The sequence below is a fragment of the Choloepus didactylus genome, chromosome 13 (genome assembly GCF_015220235.1).
Source record: "Choloepus didactylus isolate mChoDid1 chromosome 13, mChoDid1.pri, whole genome shotgun sequence".
NCBI lineage: Eukaryota > Metazoa > Chordata > Mammalia > Pilosa > Megalonychidae > Choloepus > Choloepus didactylus.
In genome coordinates, this window is record NC_051319.1 from 60364059 (window position 1) to 60384413 (window position 20355).

Here is a 20355-nt window from a genome sequence, read left to right on the forward strand (position 1 = left end):
GTCATTGCAGATGTTGGCCAACATTTGGCTGTAATTCTCCCAGTTTTCAGCTAGTCTTCTCAACACAAAACAAAAGTCCTGCAGTAATCTTATCTTTGATTTCTTTTTTTCTCCCTTGATCTACTCCATTCATTCCACTATAATTGGAAAAGAGTCTTAGTGTATTGGAATTTGTAGACAAAGTATAGATGAAGTTAGGTATCCAATTTTCTCTATAATAAAGGTAAAAATAGTATTTTAAATATAAATTTCTCCAACTTTATTTTTTGTTATAATTAGATTTTTTAGTATACAATTTAAAATCATATTCTGAATTTTCTAGAGCCAGATATAAAACAGGTAACCCTCAAAACTCTCATTACTGAATTAGTCAGTAAAAAGAGGGGCAGCTGTCATGTATTCATGCATTCATTACTGGCTTCCTTATTTACTAACTTGCTCACTCATGTCATTTATGCACTGATATCCTAATTAATTTAATACTTGTTTATTTGGTGACTTCTGTAACAGGCACTATTCTAATTGCTGGAGATACAATGGTGAGCAAAACTGCCATGATCCTGCCCTCAGGGAGCTTGTGTCTTCATTGCCACTTATTTCCTCTTTTACATTTCAAGTGCTTTTTAAGTGCTTTGGCAGAATATTTGAAAGTTTGAGAGTTTGATTCCCTGCACTTTCCAGAAGGATTGTTTGAAGGTTCTGAGATAGAGAGAATTGAAATATGAAGGGCAGTTGGAGATGTTTAAGAAGTGAGGGAAACTGCTGTTTCATAGTCAAGAAAGGATTTGTGAAGATCCTCTTTTCTCTTCCTTCCAACTATAAATATTCTGTATAGAAATTGATCATTTGGGAGAAATGTTATGGATACATTGAAATGAATGCTTTCTAACTCAGACTTGGGCATCTTTGAATTATAAAACCCTTTCAGTAATTAGATTTTATTTTTGAGACTTCTACAGGAATTGTTGAACTTATCTTGGTTAAGTAGTTATATACTTTACTCATTTTATTTTTGTCTTCTATTTACTTTCCAGTCTATTCTTATTCTGGAAAGGAACTTATATGTTATAATCAGTTCTCCATCTTCATTGTTGGCTCTGGAGGATTTGGTGGAAAACGGACATCAGACAAAGCCAAGGTAGACCTTGCTTAATTTCTAAGTTAAATATATGTATAGTTAAGGATCCTTATCTATATTTTGAACTTATCATATTACCATATCTGTAATTTCTTAGAGTAAAGAAGAGACTCAGTAACGCATATTGTTTTGAATCAGGAAATATTCCTTGGATTTGAAGTGCTGTTTATGTAACATATAACATATTTTATATGTAGAATATTCTTGCTAAGTATAATATAACTGAGATAATTATGATAATATGTTATTTTCTTGTACAAACTTTGCAGCACCCAAAAGTTTTTACAAATACCTATCATAAACAAGTGATCCTTGTATGGTTTAAAAATCTTCATTCATTAAATGACCTAAGTATTTCTCTTTTGTAAGTCAATTCTAATTACTCTTTAGTTCTTAAATCCTAAAAACGTATTTTTCTTTAAAGTATTTTATAATTTGGAATTTATACTAATTTCATCTTGTCTTCACCTCTAATTTATTTGAGGTAATATGATTATACTGTTGTAAATATTCTTCTGTAGTAAATAAAGTATTATTCAAAATGACATTCAGAAATGACTTCTGGAGTGAGGGCAGGAGAAGCTCCTCTGACCCTCTCCTCAGCAAAACAACCATATCTGGTAAAAAAAAAAAAATTATTTAAAAAATCAAATCCACAACCGTTTAAAGTCTCTGGTAGTTGTCCTAAGGGCATACAACAAATGAAGAAATATTTATTTAAGAAAATCTACTGGGTCTTGGTAATAACAGTGAGAAATTGCAGCATTTGAGCCATGACCTACCCTCTCCTTTCCCCAGCTCAGCATTATAGAAGTTCTGTAATGGGTGGTGAGCCAAGAACACAGAATCTGTCTCCTCCCAGCTAGAAATTTATTAGCGAGAACTAGGGAAAGAGACATTTGAGAAGAGCTCTTCTGGGGTTGGAACAAACTTCCAAGACTGGCTTCAAAGATTACCCTTGCAAAGAGGCCTGAATTTAATTGAATCAGACTGTGGAGCAATATATGCCCCAGGGCATTGTTGAAAGCAGTAGAGAATTCATCTGGCAATTACGTAGACTAACTGTTGGGTATTATACCACAAGGGGCAGACAATCTAACAGAGATATCAGGGAGAGATAGTCAAAGAGAGCTTTGCTTAAACTATTGTCATCCCACAGTGACTGTGTGCATGCCAAAGACTGTGCCCTCTGAGGAGCAACACCAGAGACTGTTTACTGTTGGGGAAATAGATTTCATTAAAATCGTCTCGCTAAGTCACTGAACAAAATTAAAAAAAATAAGCAACAAAACATATAATATCTGTATCAATATCCATAGTTGCTAAAATATATTATATAAAATGTCCCATTATCAACAAATAATTGTGAGATATGCAAAAAAACAGGAGAGTATGACTCAAGAGACAAGAAAAAAATACAGACAACAGAACCTGTCTTTGAGAGGACCCACATTTTGGACTTGGCAGACAATGATGACAAGGGAGCTATTATAAATATGTTCAAAGGACTAAAGGAAACCGTGCTTAAATAAGTCAAGGAAAGTATTATGATAGTGAGTCACCCAGTAGAGAATATCAATAAAATGATAGAAATTATAAAAAGAATCCAGTGGAAATTCTGGAGTGAAATGTACAGTAACTGAAATTTAAAATTCACTAGAGGGGCTCAACAGTAGATTTGAACTGGCAGAAGAAATCATCAAAAAGCTTGAGGATAGGTCAATAGGGATTATACAAACTGAAGAATAGAGAGAAAAAAGAATACAGAAAAAAAGAGCAAAAATCCTCAGAGAAACGTGGGACACCATTAAACATACCAACATTTATGAAAAAGGACCAGGACAGGGCTTCCGGAAGATGGAGGTTAGGAGAGACAGGGCAAAAAAACACCTCCATGAAAAATACTAGATAAAAGCCAGAGAGTGACCCAGAACACCAGTTCCAGCGATGCACCAGCTGGACAATGTCTGCTAAATCCACAGGGACTGTGCACTTAGTGAAACCAGGAGTCTGTGTTCTGAAACGAGTGAGTGAACCTGCTGAATGTCTGGCAGCTTTGCTGCGGTGTGGGGAAACCATGGGTTGGTGTCTGGAGTCAGACTAGTTCTTTTTTAAAAAACCCAAAAGTGGCTGCGGATACGGCAGCGAGAACTGCACAGTGAAGCGCAGCAGGAACGGGCTGTGGGTACGCCTCAATATCTGGTGTGGATGATAGCCTTTTGCTCATCTGCTGCTAATTGTTTCAGAGTAAGGAAGGCAGAGGTGAGCCAAAAGGGGAAAATAACCCCCCTTACAGCTATCTTCCCGGCGGGCTGGGAATGCTCCTGCCTGGCGCTGGCACCACAGCCCAGAGCTACACCAAAAAACCCAGTGCAATGGGAAGTGTTTCCAGCAGTATGCGCACATGCCACAATATCAGGCATGGACAATAGCCTTTCGGGCACCCACAGTTAATTGTCCCAAGCTAGGAAGGTGGAGCTATGTGAAAAGTGGAAAATTAACATGCCCCATACAGCCATCATTTCAGCAGGCTGGGAACGCCCCTACGCGGCCCGGTGGCCCAGAACTTCCCTTGAAGGACGGCGTGCACTTGTGACATAGCACAGCCTTCCCTCAGCAGAGGCCCTAGGAGGGCACGGCTTGGAAGAGGGACCTATTCGGAAATCCCAGGGACCATACGGCAATACCAAGGACTTGTGGGTCAGCAGCAGAGAAAATCTGTGGTGAGACTGAACTCAAGTTTTAGACTCTTGCAACAGCCTTAAACCTTCAGGAATACCTGGGAGGTTTGATTATTAAAGCCACCCTCCCTCCCTAACTGCTCAGACACATGCCCCATGTTCAGGGTGGACACAACCAACAACACACTGAAATTTGGTGTTATCAGTTGGACCCCCACAAGAATCAGACCCCCACTCACCACAAAGACAAAGTTCAGGAGAACTGGCTTGAGGGGAATAGGTGGCTCGCAGATGTCACCTGCTGACTAGTTAGAGAAAGTGTACACCACCAAGCTGTAAATCTGACAAATTTGAGATTAGTCTTTGAATTAGCCTACATATCCTAAAAGAACCTCATCAAGTTAAGCAAATGCCAAGAGACCAAAAACAACAGAAAATTTTAAAGCATATGAAAAAATCAGGTGGTATGGGTAACCCAAACCCAAACACCCAAATCAAAAGATCAGAGGAGACACAGTACTTGGAGCAATTAATCAAACAACTAAAGATAAACAATGAGATCATGGCACAGGATATAAAGGACATGAAGAAGACCCTAGAAGAGCATGCAGAAGAAATTGCAAGAGTAAATAAAAAAATAGATGATCTTATGGAAATAAAAGAAACTGTCGACGAAATTAAAAAGATTCTGTGAGAGAAAAATTACAACCAAGAATTCTTTATCCAGCAAAGCTCTCCTTCAAATATGAGGGAGAGCTTAAATTTTTCATACACAAACAAATGCTGAGAGATTTTGCTAATAAAATACCTGCCCTACTTGAGATACTAAAGGGAGCCCTACCGACAGAGAAACCAAGAAAGGATAGAGAGATAGGGAGAAAGGTTCAGTACTAAAGAGATTCAATATTGTTTCATTAAAGGACAATAAGAGAGAGAGAGAAAAAATATACCTGACAAACATAAATGAAAGGATAGGATGGCTGATTCAAGAAAAGCCTTCACAGTAATAATGTTCAATGTAAATGGATTAAATCCCCCAATTAAAAGATATAGATTGGCAGAATGGATAAAAAAATATGAACCAGCAATATGTTGCATACAAGATACTCATCTTAGACACAGGGACACAAAGAAATTGAAAGTGAAAGGATGGAAAAAAATATTTCATGCAAACTACAGCCAAAAGAAAGCAGGAGTAGCAATATTAATCTCAGATAAAATAGACTTTAAATGCAATGATGTTATGAGAGACAAAGAAGGCCACTACATACTAATAAAAGGGGCAATTCCACAAGAAGAAATAACAATCATAAATGTTTATGCACCCAGTCATGGTGCCACAAAATACATGAGAGAAACACTGGCAAAACTAAAGGAAGCAATTGATGTTTCCACAATAATTGTGGGAGTTCAACACATCACTCTCTCTTATAGATAGACCAATCAGACAGAAGACCAGTAAAGGAATTGAAAATCTAAACAATCTGATAAATGAACTGGATTTAGCAGATATATCTAGAACATTTCATCCCAAATCACCAGGATACACATACTTTTCTAGTGCTCATGGAACTTTCTCCAGAATAGATCATATGCTGGGACATAAAACAAGCCTCAAAAAATTTAAAAAAATTGAAATTATTCAAAGCACATTTTCTGACCACCATGGAATTCAATTAGAAGTCAATAACTATCAGAGACTTAGAAAATTCACAAATACCTGGAGGTTAAACAATGCACTCCTAAACAATCAGTGGGTTAAAGAAGAAATAGCAAGAGAAATTACTAAATATATAGAAATGAATGAAAATGAGAACACAACATTTCAGAACCTATGGGATGCAGCAAAATTGGTACTGGGGGAAGTTTATAGCACTAAACACATACTACAAAAAGGAAGAAAGAGCTAAAATCACAGAACTAATGGAGCAACTGAAGAAGCTAGAAAATCAACAGGAAACTAATACTAAACCAAGTAGAGGAAAAGAAATAACAAGGATTAAAGCAGAGACAAATGACATAGAGAACAAAAAAACAATAGAATAAATAACACCAACAGTTTGCTCTTTGAGAAGATCAACAAGATTGATAAGCTCCTAGCTAGACTGACAAAATAAAAAAGAGAGAAGACCCATATAAACAAAATAATTAATGAGAAAGGTGACATTACTGCAGATCCCAAAGAAATTTAAAAAATTATGAGGATACTATGAACAGCTGTATGCCAACAAACTGGATAATGTAGAGGAAACGGACAATTTCCTGGAAACATATGAACAACCTAGACTGACCAGAGAAGAAGTAGAAAACCTCAACCAACCAATCACAAGCAAAGAGATCCAGTCAGTCATCAAAAAACTTCCAACAAATAAATGCCCAGGGCCAGATGGCTTCACAGGGGAATTCTACCAAACTTTCCAAAAAGAACTGACACCAGTCTTATTTAAACTCTTTCAAAACATCGAAGAAAATGAAACACTACCTAACACATTTTATGAAGCTAACATCAATCTAATACCAAAACCAGGCAAAGATGCTACAAAAAAGGAAAACTACTGGCCAATCTCCCTAATGAATATAGATGCAAAAATTCTCAACAAAATACTTGCAAATCGAATCCAAAGACATGTTAAAAAAAATCATACACCATGAACAAGTGGGGTTCATTCCAGGCATGCAAGGATGGTTCAACATAAGAAAATCAATGTATTACAACACATTAACAAATCAAGAGAAAAATCAAATGATCATCTCAATAGATGCTGAAAAAGCATTGGACAAAATCCAACATCCCTTTTGATAAAAACAGTTCAAAAGGTAGGAATTGAGGGAAACTTCCTCAATATGATAAAGAGCATATACGAAAAACTCACAGCCAGCATAGTACTCAACGGCGAGAGACTGAAAGACTTCCCTCTAAGATCAGGATCAAGACAAGGATGCCCGCTGTCACCACTGTTATTCAGCATTGTGTGGGAAGTGCTAGCCAGGGCAATCCAGCAAGAGAAAGAAATAAAAAGCATCCAAATTGGAATGGAAGAAGTAAAACCATCATTATCTGCAGATGATATGATCTTATGTCTGGAAAACCCTGAGAAATTGATGATACAGCTGCTGGAGCTAATAAACAAATTTAGCAAAGTAGTGGGATACAAGATTAATGCACACAAGTCAGTAATGTTTCTATATGCCAGAAATGAAAGAAGTGACGAGACACTCAAGAAAAAAATACCATTTTCAATAGCAACTAAAAAAATCAAGTACCTAGGAATAAACTTAACCAAAGATGTAAAAAATCTAAACAAAGAAAACTACATAACTCTACTAAAAGAAATAGAAAGGGACGTTAAAAGATGGAAAAATATTCCATGTTCATGGATAGGAAGGCTAAATGTCATTAAGATGTCAATTCTACCCAAATTGATCTACAGATTCAATGAAATCCGAATCAAAATCCCAACAACCTACTTTGCAGACTTGGAAAAGCTAGTTATCAAATTTATTTGGAAAGGGAAGATGCCTCGAATTGCTAAAAACATTCTAAAAAAGAAAAACAAAATGGGAGGACTTATACTCCCTGGCTTTGAAGCTTACTATAAAGCCACAGTAGTCAAAACAGCATGGTACTGGCACAAAGGTAGATATATTGATCAATGAAATCGAATTGAGAATTCAGAGATAGACCCCCAGATCTATGGCCGACTGATCTTTGATAAGGCCCCCAAAGCCACTGAACTGGGGCATAACAGTCTTTTCAACAAATAGGGCTAGGAGAGTTGGATATCCATATCCAAAAGAATGAAAGAGGACCCCTGTCTCACACCCTACACAAAAATTAACTCGAAGTGGATCAAAGACCTCAATATAAAAGTACCATGAAACTCCTAGAAGATAATCTAGGGAAACATCTTCAAGACATTGTATTAGGAGGTCACTTTCTAGACCTTATACCCAAAGTACAAGCCACAAAGGAAAAAATAGGTAAATGGGAACTCCTCAAGCTTACAAGTTTCTGTACCTCAAAGGAATTTCTCAAAAAGGTAAAGAGGCAGCCAACTCAATGGGAAAAAATTTTGGAAACCATGTATCTGATGAAAGACTGATATCTTGCATATATAAAGAAATCCTACAACTCAGTGACAGAAGTACAGACAGCCCAATTATAAATGGGCAAAAGATATAAAAAGACAGTTCTCTGAAGGAGAAATACAAATGGCCAAGAAACATAAAAAAATGTTCAGCTTCACTAAATATTAGAGAGATGCAAATTAAGACTACAACAAGATACCATCTCACACTAATTAGAATGGCTACCATTAAAAAAACAGGAAACTACAAATGCTGGAGGGGATGTGGAGAAATTGGAACTCTTATTCATTGTTGGTGGGACTGTATAATGGTTCAGCCACTCTGGAAGACAGGCTGGCAGTTCCTTGGAAAACTAGATACAGAGTTACCCTTTGGTCCAACAATTGCACTTCTTGGTATACACCCAGAAGATCTGAAAGCAGTGACGTGAACAGATACCTGCACGCCAATGTTCATAGCAGCATTATTCACAATTGCCGAGAGATGGAAACAACCCAGATGTCCTTCAACAGATGAGTGGATAAATAAAATGTGGTTATACACACAATGGAATACTACACGGCAGTAAGAAAGAATGATGTTGTGAAACATACGACAACTTGGATGAACCTTGACATAATGCTGAGTGAAATAAGCTCAGGCACAAAAAAGAGAAATATTATATGCTACCACTAATGTGAACATTGCTGGGGGAGAATTCAGGGGTGTTGGGCTTCCCTACCTTGGTGGTTGCTGATGTGCTCGTAGACACTGGGTACTGGTGGTTTGATGGTCTGAGCCCTCAATCACGGGACTTGCCCTTGGGAAGACTGTTACTGCAAAGGAGAGGCTAAGCCTGCTTATGATAATTGTGCCTAAGTGTCTCCTCCTGAATGCTCTTTGTTGCTTAGATGTGGCCCTTTCTCTCTAGCTAAGCCAACTTGGCAGATGAAATCACTGCCTTCCCCCCTATGTGGGATCTGACACCCAGGGGTGTAAATACCCCTGGCAACATGAAATATGACTCCCAGGGAGGAATCTGGACCCGGCATTGTGAGATGGAGGACATCTTCTTGACCAAAAGGAGGATGTGAAATGAAATGAAGTAAGTTTCAGTGGCTGAGAGATTCCAAAAGGAGCTGAGAGGTCACTCTGGTGGGCACTCTTACGTGCAATGTAGATAACCTGTTTTAGGTTCCACTCAATTGGAATAGCTAGCAGTAAATACCTGAAACTATCAAACCACAACCCAGAACCCTTGAATCTTTGAGATGATTGTATAAAAATGTAACTTATGAGGTGTGACAATGCGACTGGGAAAGCCATGTGGATCACACTCCCCTTTTGTCCATTGTATGGCTGGATGAGTAGAAAAATGGGGGGGGGGGGAAGCACCCAGTGTTCTTTTTTACTTTAATTGTTCTTTTTCACTTTAATTTTTATTCTTATTATTTTTGTGTGTGTGGTAATGAAAAGGTTCAAAAATTAATTTTGGTGATGGATGCACAGCTATGTGGTGATACTGTGAGCAATTGATTGTATGCTTTGTATGACTGCATGGTATGTGAATATATCTCAATAAAATTGAATTAGTTAAAAAAAAAAAAAAAGAAAGAAATAAAAAGGACCAGAGAAAGTGAAATGAGAGAAAGGAGCAAAAGAGGTGTTTCTATCAAATAATGACTTTGATAGAAAATTTAATATACACACTTGAGAAACAAAACCAATGCTAAATAGGATAAACATGCAGATCCACATGCAGATGCATCATAGTGAAAATTTTGAAAGTCAAAAAGAAAGTGAAGAAGAAAATCTGGAAAAATCAAGAGAACAGTGACTCATTACTTACAAAGAAACCACAGTAAGGTTTGCAGCTGACTTCTCATCAGAACAATGGAGGCAAGATAACAGTGGGATAAGGTATTTGAAGTGCTGAAAGAAAAAGAAAAACTGTCAACCAGGAATCTTCTATCTAGCAAAACTATTTTCACAAAATGAAAGCAAAATAAAGACATTCTCAGGTAAGTAAAAGCTGAGAGGATTTGTTTCTAGCAGACCTGCCTTACAGGAAATGTTAAAGGAAGTTCTTCAGACTGATAGCATGTGACCACATATGACATAATTCTGTTTATATGAGATGTCCCGAAAAGGCAATCTGTATACACAGAATGTATATTACTGATTGCTAAGAGCTGGAAGAATATGGGGAAATTCGGAGGGACTGCTAATGTATAGGGGTTTTGTTTTGGGGTGATGGAAATGTTCTAAAATGAATTGTGGTAATGGTTACAACTCTGAATATACTGAGAACCGTTGAATCATAGATTTTAAATGGGTGAATTATAGAAAAATAAAGCTGTAAAAAACACAATATTGATCAATACTGTGTGAAAACCATCTCTTGGACAAACTTTTTTTCCTTTAATTTGTGATAATTTATTGCCTGTGTGTGGGAAAATTGCCTTTCAGCTAGTAGATGATTATTTATGTGGGGCTGTATGCCTATTTATAGATAGGGAAGCCCAAGTTATTAAGACCCCTAATGCTGGTTATACACAAGCATGTATAGTGGCCTGGTCTGAATGAAATTCTTGGGTATGTTATATTCACTCTTAACTTTTTCAAGCTTTTAGTGAACTTGTTACATGGGAAAAATATAAGTCTGAGCCTCTATTAGATAAAGCAAAGGCATACTATTTGATTTGTTTTCCTTTTTAGCTGTATATACAATTTTTTTACATTCATTATTTTTATTTGATTTTCTAGCAGACAATTTGCATACCTCCTGTCCTAGTTTGCTAATGCTGCAGAATGCAAAACACCAGAGATGGACAGGCTTTTATAAAATGGGGGTTTATTTCACTACACAGTTACAGTCTTAAGGCCACAAAGCATTCAAGGAAACACCTCAGCAATCGGGTACCTTCACCGGAGGATGGCCAGTGGTGTCCGGAAAACCTCTGTTAGCTAGGAAGGCAGCTGGCGTCTGCTCCAAAGCTCCGGCCTCAAAACGGCTTTCTCCCAGGACGTTCCTTTCTAGCAAGCTTGCTTCTCTTCAAAACATCACTCCCAGCTGCACTCAGTTAGTCTCCTCTCTCTGAGTCAGCTCATTTATATAGCTCCACTGATAAGGGCCCACCCTGAATGGGCGGGGCCATGCCTCCATGAGAACATCTCATCAGTATCATCTCCCACAGCTGGGTGGGGCACATTCCAAGCAAATCCAACCAGCACCAAAAACGTCTGCCCCACACAAGACCACAAAGATAATGGCATTTGGGGGACACAATACATTCAAACTGGCACACCTCCCCACCCCTTCCTGTAACTTAGTTTGACAATTTTCCATGGTAAACTACTTAAAGAGAGGTTTTGTTTGAAAATGGAATGAAATAGCAAAAAAAAAAAAAAATTTTACTGCTACTTTTAAAAAGCCAACACATTCACCAATTATAGTCAAACAAAAGTACACAAACAAAATTTTCACACTGTGTGCTGTTTCTTGATGGCGCTGGCTTTCATCCCCATCATGCAAATGGCAGAGCTATGGTCAGTTGCAGTTTGTCATACAAGATCCTGGACGTTCACTCAGCTTCACGTTATTTGAAGGCTCTGGATAGAAGACTCTAAAGTCTTGAAATCCCAAATTGTCATGGATCCATCAATGCTAGTAGTGCAAAATTTGCTGCAGTCTTGCTTGTCCACCTCATTAATAGAAGCTTGAGTGATGCTATTGTGGTGCAGTGTCTCCAAGGCTGTATTGCAGTCCTTGGTTGTGGTCCTCTTGTCCATGTTGCAGAAGCATTCCATAGCTGACATGTTGTGCTAGATGCTCTGTTTTGGAAGGTCTAGTTTGGAGATGAAGGTCAAGCAGCTGTGGTCATCATAGTTAAAGAGCGTTGGGCAGCTGTTGTGGCCAGCAGCCAGGACACTATTCTCAGAGAGAAATGATGCACTTAGAAGTGGCAGGAGCTCCGTTTTCAGAGTTAAAAGGCATCAGCAACAGACACGGTGCTGTCATGGCTGACCCAGGTGAGGCGGCTCCCACTGGCAGAGAAGCTGACCACAAGAACCCAGCCACCGAACCCAGCCACCGGTGCCACTGCCACCAAACTCAGACATCAGCTGGCCAAAAGGCATCTTGCTGCCCCATGGCATACTGGCTGGCTTTTCATCCACTTCTTTAACATAGGCAGAAAACACTCTGCATTTGAAGTCACAGGATTCTGCTGCCAGCAAAACATTGTTGGGATGCCAATCCAAGCTGAGGAACATGGAACTAATAGGCTTTTTAATGAGTTTGCTTACCCACTAGTCATTTTCAGACATGAAGTAACAAACAAAAATGAGTCAGGCTCCACTTCCCACTGCAAATTTGTTCCCTAGTGGGGGCCACTTCACAAAAGTGGCTGCACGATTAATTCTCAGGATCACAGAGTTGGCTTTCAGATACCATCTTTGTGACTCCAGACATAGGTATTGTGATCTGCCCCACAAGTGACGATGTGGCCACACTTGGAAGCCCAGTCAGTACCTGTGATGCATCCATTGTGCTCCTTGAGTTCTTGTGCTTTCATCCACTGGCTCCCGTTCTTCTTACAGATGTGGACTTTGTGGTTATTGGGGCTAAGGGCAACCTGGGTACTATCCCTGTTCCAGGCATGACAGGTGATTGGCTCTAGTAAAAACTGATGCAGAGATATTATTCTTGGTGTTTTCAAAGGGTAGAAAGCTGGGGTCAGGGCAGTCTGGAGAGTCCTGGAGTGGAGAATTCACGGACTCTGGTTAGTCAACGTGAACAGGCTCTGGCGGGCAGGGTGGAGACCCACACCCTGTATATCCATTTTTAATATTGGACAACAGTGAAATATTGTAGACCCAGCAAGGAATCTAAATTGGATTTTGTTATCTAGATACTTTTTAGATATTATTGTGATAATTAAATAGAAATTTCTAACAAGTATCATTTATTACTTTGAGAGAAATAAGTAGAGGTATTTAAGTCATAGTGAAACCCTGTGTCATGAACTGATTGCTATTCTGGTAACAGTAAAACTATTAGGCAACCTGTCCATCTTATATACTCTGCCACATATCTTTGGCCATGGCTTACAATTGCTATTGTGGAATAAAGGGCACCCTAAAATTGCGAAAGGGTTCTCAAGACCACTTACCTATAAAACTGAAGAATGAAGTCAGATCTCCAAATATCACCTAGTGGAATGAACTGAAAATAAATAAAAAATTAAAGCTTGGAAAATAAATACTGGAGGGGGAGATTGTGGGAAAATGGCAGATTAGGGAGCTCCAGGATTCAGTCCTTCAACAAGAACATCTATTAAATAGGCAGAACTGTATGAAACATCTATTTCGAAACTCTGGAGGCCAGAGGAACAGTGTACAGCATCCAGGGAAGAGCGGGAGGAAGAGACTGATAAATTACAATAAAGAACAATAAATTGCTCTTTCCGAAAAGCAGCTACTGGCACCCATCTCCCAATCTTGTGACAGGCCACTGTGGGGTCGAACCCTTGGCTAGCTCACTGGTAACAGAAAGGGACATAAAAATCCTTTTCCTCAGGACAAGGGGTGGGCATGGCCGATCACTGACTGGGTTGTTGATTAGCAACTTTGGATTACTGGAGGGCCCAGTCCTGAGGGTGGCCATTGTTTCAACCCACCCGACAAAGGCAGTGATGGAGGAGACTTAAAGATGCTGTGCTTCCTCAGGGTTGAGGGGGGCAGTTAGTTGAAGGGGTGTACTTGCTGGGCAGGCCAAGAAAGCTCAGCTTTGCGGAGCTATGGAAGAAGCTCTTGGTGCCCTTCCTAATCCCTACCCAGAGCACTTTGGAGCAGGTCTGCACTCCTTTTATGGGTCCCTGGCTCTGTTTTGGTTGGGAAAGTCTGACTTGGGAAGGTCTTCTCCAGCATGCTCCTCCTCCCAGAAATTGCCTTCCAGGCAAAACAGCTTGACACAATGAAAGGACTGTAAGAAATTAGAGAGGTAGATCATCTGGGGCAAAGGCTTGCTGGCCTCATACACCTGGAAGAGGGACAGTGCTTCAGCACTCCCACTTCAGATATCTGGGAGAGAGACAAACAGAGGGTACAACCAAACTCCTGTAAACGGGAACTCCAAAACAGCTAACAAGCAAAATCCAGGACAAAACACAGGCCCAGAAAGATGTGTGAAACCATGCATGCTCCATTTGCCTTGGGCAGGCCTTCCTGATAGGAGAGCTGAAGCTCAAGAAAATATCTTATCACCACCTGGTTACAAAATCAAGAAACAGACATCTCAGGGAATAACCCCAGAGTTAACATATTAAAATATTAAAATGTACGGAGTGCAATGAAATCGTACAAGACAAATAGAAACAAGAAATGATGGCCCATTCAAAGGAAGAGGATAAAAATCAAGAAAACACTAATAAAGAAGGCAAGAATGTGGACATGCCATACAAATACTTTAAAAAAAATAATCTTAACAGGCCTCAAGGAGATGAAAGACAATTCAGAGAAAGAACTAAAGGATATCAGGAAAACAATAAATGAGGAATATGAGAATCTTTGTAGGGAGATAGAAATTTTAAAATGGAACCAAACAGAACTACAGGAGTTGAAGACTACAATAATGGAAATGAAAATTACCCAGGAGGGCTTCAAGAGCAGATTGGAGCTGGCAGAACAAAGAATCAGCAAACTTGAAGACAAGACAATTGAAATGAGTCAGTCTCGAAAGCAGAAAAAAAAAAGAATTAAAAAAGTGAAAACAATCTAAGACATCATACCATCAAGCATACCAGAAGGAATAATCAAAGAAATAATGGCAGAGAATTTCCAAAACTAAACAAAAGTCATGGATATGCATATCCAAGAAGCCCAGAGAATACCAAGCTGGATAAGCATGAAGAAAAATGCACCCCAGAATGTGTTGATCACATGATCAAATGAGAAGGACAATGAGAGAGTTCTGACAATGAGAGAAAAGCAATGTGTTATTTTTAAGGGAGTACCAAGTAGATTGAGTGCTGATTTCTCATCAGAAACCATGGAGGCAAGAAGGCAGTGGGTAGAAATATTTAAAGTGCTGAAAGAAAACAACTGCTATCCAAGAATTCTGTATTTGGTGAAATTTTCTTTCAAAAATGAGGGACGGATTAAGACATTCTCAGATAAACAAAAGCTGAGGGAGGGAGTTTATCATCACTAGATCTGACATAAAAGCAAAGCTAAAGGGAGTTCTTCAGACTGAAAGGAAAAGTCACTAGACGGTGGTTCAAACAACATAAAGATATAAAAACCTGTGGTAGAGGTAACCATTTGGTTAAGTATAAATGGCAGGATTATTGTAGGGTATTGTTTGGTATGTGACTTCTTACGTCCTAAAGGTGCTAAAATGCAATTACATAAGAAGTAATGATTAATCTATGGTTTTGGGCAAATAATGTAGAAAAATATAAGTGGTAACAAGTACAAAAAATGGTGGGAGGCAGAAGGGTATAGGAAAAGTATATATGTATGCTGTTGAGGTTAAGTTGGTATCAAACCAGATATAATTGTTATAGATTTAGGACATTAAATTTTAACTCCATTGTATCCACAAGGAAAATAGATGAAAAATACATCTAGGTAGAAAAGACGAAGCACTCAATATGGTACAGCACAAAAAATGAAATAAATATAAATATAGGCATTGACAGAAGAATTGAGGGATGAAAAAGGTATAAGACATACAAAGGCTACATAGCAAAATGGTGGAAGAAAGTCCTGCATTATCACAGTGACTTTTAATGTAAATAGATTAAACTTTCCAGTCTAAAGACAGAGACTGGCAGAATGGATAAAACAACATTCTTCTTCAAGAGACTCACATTAAATTCAAAGCTACAAGTAGGTTGGTGCTGAAAGGATGGAGAAAAATACACCATGCAAGTAGTAACCAAAAGAGAGATGGAGAAGCTATACTAATATAAGATAAAATAGACTTTAAGTCAAACATTTATGAGGATCAAAGACAGTCATTATGTTCTGATAAAGGGTGCAATTCAACAAGAAGATGTTAACAATTTTAAATATATATATACACCTAACAGTAGAGCCCCAAAATATATGATGCAAATACTGACAAATTTGAAGGGAGAAATTGATGGTATACATTGGTAGTAGGAGGCTTTAATATACCACTTTTAATAATGGTTGGAACATTTAGTCAGAAGATCAATAAGGAAATACAAGACTTGAATGAAACTGTAAACCAACTAGACCTCACAGACATATATAGAATATTTCACCGAACAAAAACAGAATGCATGTTCTTCTTGAGTGCACGTGGATCAGTCGTTAGAATAGACCATATTTTAGGTCACAAACCAAGTCTTCATAAATTCAGAAATATTGAAATTTTACCATGGATCCTCTCCAACTACAATGAAATGAAGCTAGAAATCAGTAAAAGAGGGAGAAATGAAAACCCACCAATATGTGGAAATTAAACAACTAGTGCGTTAAAAATGAAATCACAAGCAAAATTAGGAAATATCTTGAGGTGAATGAAAATGAAAATACAATATACCAAAATACATGGGATGCAGCAAAGGCAGTGTTGAGAGGGAAATTTATAGCTCTAAATAATTACATTAAGAAAAGAAGAAAGACTTCAAATCAGAGTTAACCTTAAAACTGGAAAAACTAGAAAAAGAAGAGCAGATAAACCCAAAATGAGCAGAAGGAAGGAAATAACAAAGATTAGAGAAAATGATATAGTAAACAACAACAACAAAAGAATCAACAAAACCAAAAGTTGATTCTTTGAAAAGATCAATAAAATTAACAAACCTAAGGATAGACTGACTAAGAAAAAAGAGAGGATACAAATAATGAAAATCAGAAATGAAAAGAAGGACATTATTACTGATCCTGCTAAAATAAAAAAGACTGTAGTCTTATAGTCTCCTTATAGAAGCTCTAAACAAACCAATTACCAGGAAAGAGACTGAATCAGTAATCAAAAAGCTCCCCCAGAAGAAAAGCCCGGGACCAGATTGCTTCACAGGAGAATCCTGCCAAATATTCCAAGAAGACTTAACTCCAATTTTGCTCAAACTCTCCCAAAAAATTGAAAAGGAGGGAATACTCCTTAATTCATTCTATGAGGCCAACATCAGCCTCATACAAAAATAGATAAAGACACCACAAGAAAAGAAAACTACAGACCAATCCCTTTTATGAATATAGATGCAGAAGTACTCAAAATTCTAGCAAACTGAATCCAACGGTATATTAAAAGAATTATACATCATGACCATAGGGGTTTATCCCAGGTATGCATGGTTGGTTCAACATAGGAAGATCAATTAATATAATGCACCACATCAATACAATGATGGACAAAAACCACATGATTATCTCAATTGATGCAGAAAAGGCATTTGGCAAAACCCAACACCCATATTGATAAAAACACTTAGAACAATAAGAACAGAAGGAAATTTCCTCAGCATGATAAAGGGCTTATATAAGAAGCCCACAGCTAATATCCTACTTAATGGAGAAAGACTGAAAGCTTTCCCTCAAAGATCAGGATCAAGACAAGGATGTTCACTGTCATCACTGTTATTCCACATTGTACTGGAAGTTCTAACCAGAGAAATTAGGCAAGAAAAATAAAAAGGCATCCACACTGGAAAAGAAGTAGTAAAACTTTTTCTACTTGTGGATGACATGATCCTCTGTACAGAAATTGCTAAAAAAATTCACAACATATCCCCTAGAGCTAATAAGTGAATTCAACAAAGGGATGGGGTATAAGATCAACAGTCAAAAATCAGTAATACTTTTATACACTAGCAATGAACAATTGGAAGAAATCAGGAAAAAAAATCCCACTTGCTATAGCAACTAAAACAATAAACTATCTAGAAATAAATAAAACCAAGGATTTAAAGAACTTGTACACAGAAAACTATAAAACATTGCTAAAGTAAATAAAAGGAGACCTGAATAAATGGCAGAACATACCATGTACATGGATTAGAAGACTAAATATCATTAAAGTGACAATCCTACCCAAAAGCAGTTTATAGATTCAATGGAATCCCAGTGAAAATTCCAACAGCCTTCTTTGCAGAAATGGAAAAGCCAACATCAAATTTATATGGAATGGTAAGGGGTCCGAAATAGCTAAAGCCATTTTGAGAAAGAAGAATGAAGTCAGAGGACTCACACTTCTTGATCTTAAAACTTATTAGAAAGCCACAGTAATCAAAACAGCATGGTACTGGCACAAGGACAGGCATAGGCCAGTGGAATTGAATTAAGAGCTCAGAAGTCAATGCTCACATTTATGGCCCATGATTTTTGACAAATTAGCAAAGACCACTCAATTGGTAAAGAATAGTCTCTTCAACAAATAGTGCTGGGAAAACTGGGTCTCTATTTACAAAACAAAGGAGGACTCCCACCTCACGCTTGTACAAAAATCAGCTCAAAATGGATCAAAGACCTAAATGTAAGAGTGAGAACTATAAAACTCCTAGAAGAAAACATAGGGAAGCATTGTCAGTATCTTGTTTTAGGCAGTGAGTTCTTAGAGTTTCACCCAAAGCACAAACAGCAAAAGAAAAAATAGTTAAGTGAGACTTCATCAAAATTTAAAACTTTGTGCCTCAAAGGACTCAATCATAAAAGTAAAATGACAACTTACACAATGGGAGAAAATATTTTGAAACTAGATATCCAATAAGGGTTTAATATCCAGAATATGTAAAGAAATCACTCAACCTAACAACAAAAAAGACAAATATCCCAATTAAAAAAATGTTTAAAAGACTTGATTAGACATCTTTCCCAAGAACATGGACAAATGGCCAGAAAGCACACAGATTCTCAATATCATTAGCTATCAGGAAAATGCAAATCAAAACCACAGTGAGATTTCACACTCATTAGAATGGCTGCTATTAAAAAAACAACGGAAAATTACAAGTGTTGGAGAGAATGTGGAGAAATAGGGACACTTCCTTGCTGGTGGCAATGTAAAATGGTGTAGCCAATGTGGAAGACAGTTTCGCAGTTCCCCCGAAAGCTACGTATAGAACTACCATATGACCAGGTGATCCCACTTCTAGGTATATAACTAAAAGAATCGAAAGGAGGATTTAGAACAGATACTTGCACAATGATGTTCATAACAGCATTATCTGCAAATGCCGAAAGATGGAAGCAACTTGTGTCCATCAACCAATGAATGGATAAATAAAATGTGATATATACAGTCAATGGATTATTATTCAGTTGTAAAATGGAATTAAGTCCTGACCTATGTGACAACATGGATTGATGAACCTTGAAGACTTCATGTTGAATGAAAGAAGCCAGACACAAACTACAATATTGATCTCAGTGATTTGAAATAATTAGAATAAGCAAATTCATAGAGTTAAAATCTAGTATATAGGTTTCCAGGATGGGGTGGGGATAGGGAATGGGAAATTAAGGCTTAAAATGTACAGGGTTCCTATTTGGAATGATGGAAATGTTTTGGTAATGGATGGTGTTGATGGTAGCACAACATTGTGAATGCAAATAATGGCACTGAAATACATATTTGGATGTGATTAAGAGGGGAAATGTTAGATTATATATATGGTAACAGAATAAAAGTAAAAGAAAAAATCCATGGGACTACATTCCAGAAACAGTGTTTCTAAGTTAAAGCATGGACTATAGTTATTAATGCAATTATAAAAATGTTTTTAAAAATATACACAGGATGCTGCTGAAAGAAAGGGTTGCAATTTCTGCAATGATCTTTGAAAAATAGCAGTCAAAGAATGAGAGAGATTGTTTGCTTTTGTTTTTGAAACAACTTTCCCCATAATCTCTTAGTTATCACTATGTTTATTTTTTTGGGATTTGTGAGGATACATTTAGGAGTATATCTAAGCTTGGGATTTTAACCATGAGAAATTACTGTCTAATTCTTTTAATCTCTGAACAAATGAAAGTTGACTTTATTGTAGGAAATTTACTTGGAGAAGAAATGAATAGTTTTGCCTCTATTATAATTATTGAAAAGTAGATGTTAGCTATTTGAATATAATTCATCTGATAAGAATGTTTATTTTATTTTCTTTGGTTAAACACAAAGCATAATTTTATGCTCAGATACTTTCTTTGTAGATGCTGCAGTTTGTATCCTCAAATACTAATTTTAAACATTGGTGTTTAAATTCAATTCAATTTTTTTAGTAACTTAGTTCAAAATGTATTATTTTGTTATGATGGCAAATTAGAAGTAGAAATTTTAAGAGACAAATTTTAAAAACTAAATCAATTTAGATGTGAATTGTGTGTCTATTTCTTATAGCTATCGTTAACTTGCATTGGGAAAAATGTCAAGTCTTCCCCTTTGAGGCCTAGTGAATGGATCTGGTTATATAATTCCTTACATTAAATAGAGTCATT

General features: G+C 37.4%; 1 protein-coding gene and 1 pseudogene across 1 annotated transcript in view; one reads left to right on the forward strand and one right to left on the reverse strand.

The window, feature by feature from the left end:
- The window catches only part of HSD17B4 (hydroxysteroid 17-beta dehydrogenase 4), a 112064-nt gene that overhangs the window by 47486 nt on the left and 44223 nt on the right, over positions 1-20355 (forward strand). Inside the window, exon 16 of the mRNA XM_037801240.1 lies at positions 1035-1138. Within this exon, the coding sequence (XP_037657168.1) occupies positions 1035-1138 (104 nt within the window). The remainder of the gene's footprint in view (positions 1-1034; positions 1139-20355) is intronic.
- Positions 11482-12550, reverse strand: LOC119508372 (annotated as a pseudogene).